We start from the raw sequence: 3,282 nt of genomic DNA, 5'->3' as shown, positions 1-3,282 counted from the left end.
ATATCTCCCCTTCTCCCCTTTATTTTTTTTTAATTTTTTAATTTAATAATAAAGCATCTATTGCTTCTGGTGGTACGTCACCTAATTTGTCCCTAAAGTTGCTAAATATTACCCACCAATGCCACCTATAAGTGAGGAAAACGATTCAGTTTTTTTTGGCGGCGCTGAACCATGGTTTATGTACAAGCGGTGTCCCTACGGCAGTAGAAGGATTTAAGCAGTGCATTGGCTGGAGCGTCGGTCTTGTATCTGTGAGACGTAGGTTCAAGCCCCAGCTTTCTCATCATTTTTCACCTTTTTCTGTTTCTTTTTCCTGATAGACTTTTTTTGTTTCTATTTCCTGACAGATTAAAATGGTCTTTAAAATATTTATCTTTCGAATAGTAACTCAAAATGTAACATGTTATATATGCAATGGTCTTCAAAATATTTATCTTTCAAACACTAACTCAAAATATAACATGTTATATATGAAAAAAAACTGAGAAAAAAACACAAACTCAAAATATAACATGTTACTCCCATATATGAAAAAAAACTAAGAAAATGTGTATCTCTACCTAATGTTAAAAGGAGGATTGTTTCTCCACTTTTTTTGTCATCAAAATGTTTCGTACGTGTTATTTTGTTTTCTTTCGTACGTCGTTCTGTTTTGTCAGCCGTTTGCGTTGCACATAAATGAAACCGGGTTCAAAGAAAATTATGTTGGCAGGAGGAATCGAACCTCGCCCACTTAGAAAGACAGCGCTCAATCTAACTAGGTGACCTAACTATAGTTCTTTGAAAATTGTAAGGAAGGAATCCTATTATCTTAAAGATATTTTCACAACAACAAAAGAAACCTTTGAAGCACGCACGCGTGATAAAATTTACACGCTAGCCTCCCCTTCATACGTAGGATGCTGGCCTCGACCGTCGATCTACACTTTTTTTGAGTAGCACTATCCTTCTCTTATGGGCCTTTTCTTATGGGCTATGATTGAGCTAATCTTTTGGAAATTGTGGGAATCAGGGCATTTTATCACCTCAGTAAAAAGAGAGAGCGCGTTTTAGAAGAATATACAAATGATTCTATAAAAAGAATATACAAATTATAGTCTCACCTTGCTATCTCATACCAATTTCCACCAATTTATATATGTTGATAAGTTACTTGGAATATCAACAAGTGGCTTCCGGAATAAACAAACATATGATGAAAACGGAAGATAGGCCTTCCAATGAATTAGCAAGCACGACAAAGACCACTCAAAAAAAAGCACCGGAGAGACATAAAATATTAGTTCATGTAGTCAATAGTCATGCATATTTCATCATCACGGAAGAACCAGGACCGAAACGTCCAATTGCACCGACGAATTGCACTCGCGCACCTAAGTGTGATGCTTCGCCGCTCATAGGTTGATGAGCTTGTAGATGCGACGAGCGGGTATTGAACCCACAACCATCAACTGCACGCAGGATCACATGGCAACTTTCTCGAAATAGATAGAAGGTGTGACTATCATCTTCTCCATGTAGAGAATTGTTCGAGCACATGCCAATGGGATGTCTGACATGAATTTCACATAAACCAGCCTCCTTTTCCATAAAAAGTCTCTAGCCGAGGCTAAGTGGCAATCCTTCTTTAGTATCCATAGATCATAGAAAACATAGATGTTGTGAGCTAGCATATTTTGCCCGGGGCATGTGAGTTTTTTTCTCCCGTTGCAACGCACGGGCCTTTTTCTAGTTCTAGTTCTAGTAATAATAAAGCAGCGATGGTTTCTGGTCGTACGTCGTCTGCACTTTTGCGGAAAAGTCCCTCTATTTCCTAATAATTCAACCCGCAATCCTATTTTAAGTCTGTTCACGAGATAACGTTTCATTTTTGCAAAAAAGACCCTGGCGTCATGGCGGGCGTTAGTGCACAGCGGATAGGAGGTCGCTAAAGGTGGCCTTGGCCAGCATGGGGCGAGCTCGCGCGCGCGCTTGCGGCTGGCGACCCTAGCCCGCAAGTCCTCCCGCAGCTTGGCGAGGCCATTGGCCTTCCTGTGCGCCTTGTCAGCCTCTGCGCTTGCCTTGGCGGGCCGAGGCGTCACAGAACGGGCGGCGGATCTCGGCTGCTCTGCCGTGGATCCGGGGGCGGAAGGATCGAGACGGGAGGGGCGGCAACCTCCATGGCGGGTCCCTGGAGAACACCAGCATGGATCCGACGGTGGACGGATCGAGACGGAGAGGCGATGACCTCCATGGCGGCCTCCGGGGCAGAGGAGGCAGGGTCTTGCGGCGTCGCTCGCCTGAGATTCTGGCGCCGAGGAGACGTCGGGAACGGGAGAAGGATGGCGGGGCAGGTCGGATACGGGGGGATCTGGTAATTCCCGACGGCGGACGGGCGACGGCGGTCTACATGCTGCGGGGTCGGCTCGAAGCTCCTGCAGCGGGCATGATGGTCTTCCTGTTGAAGAAAACAGAGAGGGTTGAGAAAGAGAAGAGAGAGACAGGGGAGAGATAGAGAGGGAGAGAGACAGGGGAGAGATAGAGAGGGAGAGAGGAGGCGGGGCAACATCACGGTGCAGCTGCTGCTCACCTAGGCGACGACGTCGGCAGGGACGCCGGGGTGTGGGTCGGAGACTCGGAGCGGAGGACCTCGGGCGTCCATGGCGGCCTCTGTAACAGAGAGCAAGAGAGATAAGAGGGAGATGCGAGTAAACAGGAGAAAAAGAGAAGAAGAGAACACGGAGATGACGGGGAAAAGAAGGCAGGGGAGAAGGAGCTCGGCGTCGGGGACGAGGTGGCTGCGCTCAGGAGCAGCAGATCGAGCCGCGGCACGGCTATGGTGGTGATAGACGGCATCGCGATGGAGATGAAAGGATGGGCTTGGAGGGGGAGGAGCAGCAAGGAGGAAGGATAAGACCAGAAGCGAAGTCAGAGCGGCGGCAGCATCTGCCAAGGAATCTCTCCCTAAACTAGGTGCGGTTGTCGCTGGCAATGATAAGATTTTTTTATACAAAGTACTATTTACGTGTCTGGTCATCAGTTGTGCACGTCACATGCAAATCCAATGGAAAACACCAGAAACACACACGCTGGCTCTTGGCAGAAGAGAACCCCTTGTCTGTTTTGTACATTTGATCCTAAATTATCTGACTCTAATCAGATACTTCCTCTGTTATGTAAAATTTGGTACATAAATTATCTGACACTAAACATAGTATCTGATAGTATGTCCTAATGTTTTGTTGAGTTGTATTTTGAAAAATAAATACTTCTAAGTTTGTATTCATCCTGTACATTCATCAG

The 3,282-nt window shown here is 46.0% G+C and overlaps 1 protein-coding gene across 1 annotated transcript; it reads right to left on the bottom strand.

The window, feature by feature from the left end:
- Positions 1–1,745: 1,745 nt before the first annotated feature.
- Positions 1,746–2,965, bottom strand: LOC123060350 (translation initiation factor IF-2; the record flags this gene model as incomplete). Its single annotated transcript, XM_044483031.1, is given in 3 exon segments — positions 1,746–2,437; positions 2,570–2,649; positions 2,729–2,965. Coding segments are annotated over 3 exon segments (879 nt in total), but the record flags the coding sequence as incomplete, so codon positions are not given.
- Between the last annotated feature and the right edge of the window lie 317 nt (positions 2,966–3,282).

This window comes from Triticum aestivum, chromosome 3A (genome assembly GCF_018294505.1).
Source record: "Triticum aestivum cultivar Chinese Spring chromosome 3A, IWGSC CS RefSeq v2.1, whole genome shotgun sequence".
Lineage (NCBI taxonomy): Eukaryota > Viridiplantae > Streptophyta > Magnoliopsida > Poales > Poaceae > Triticum > Triticum aestivum.
The sequence above is the reverse complement of the archived record's forward strand: the minus strand, read 5'-3'. Positions and strand labels throughout refer to the sequence as shown.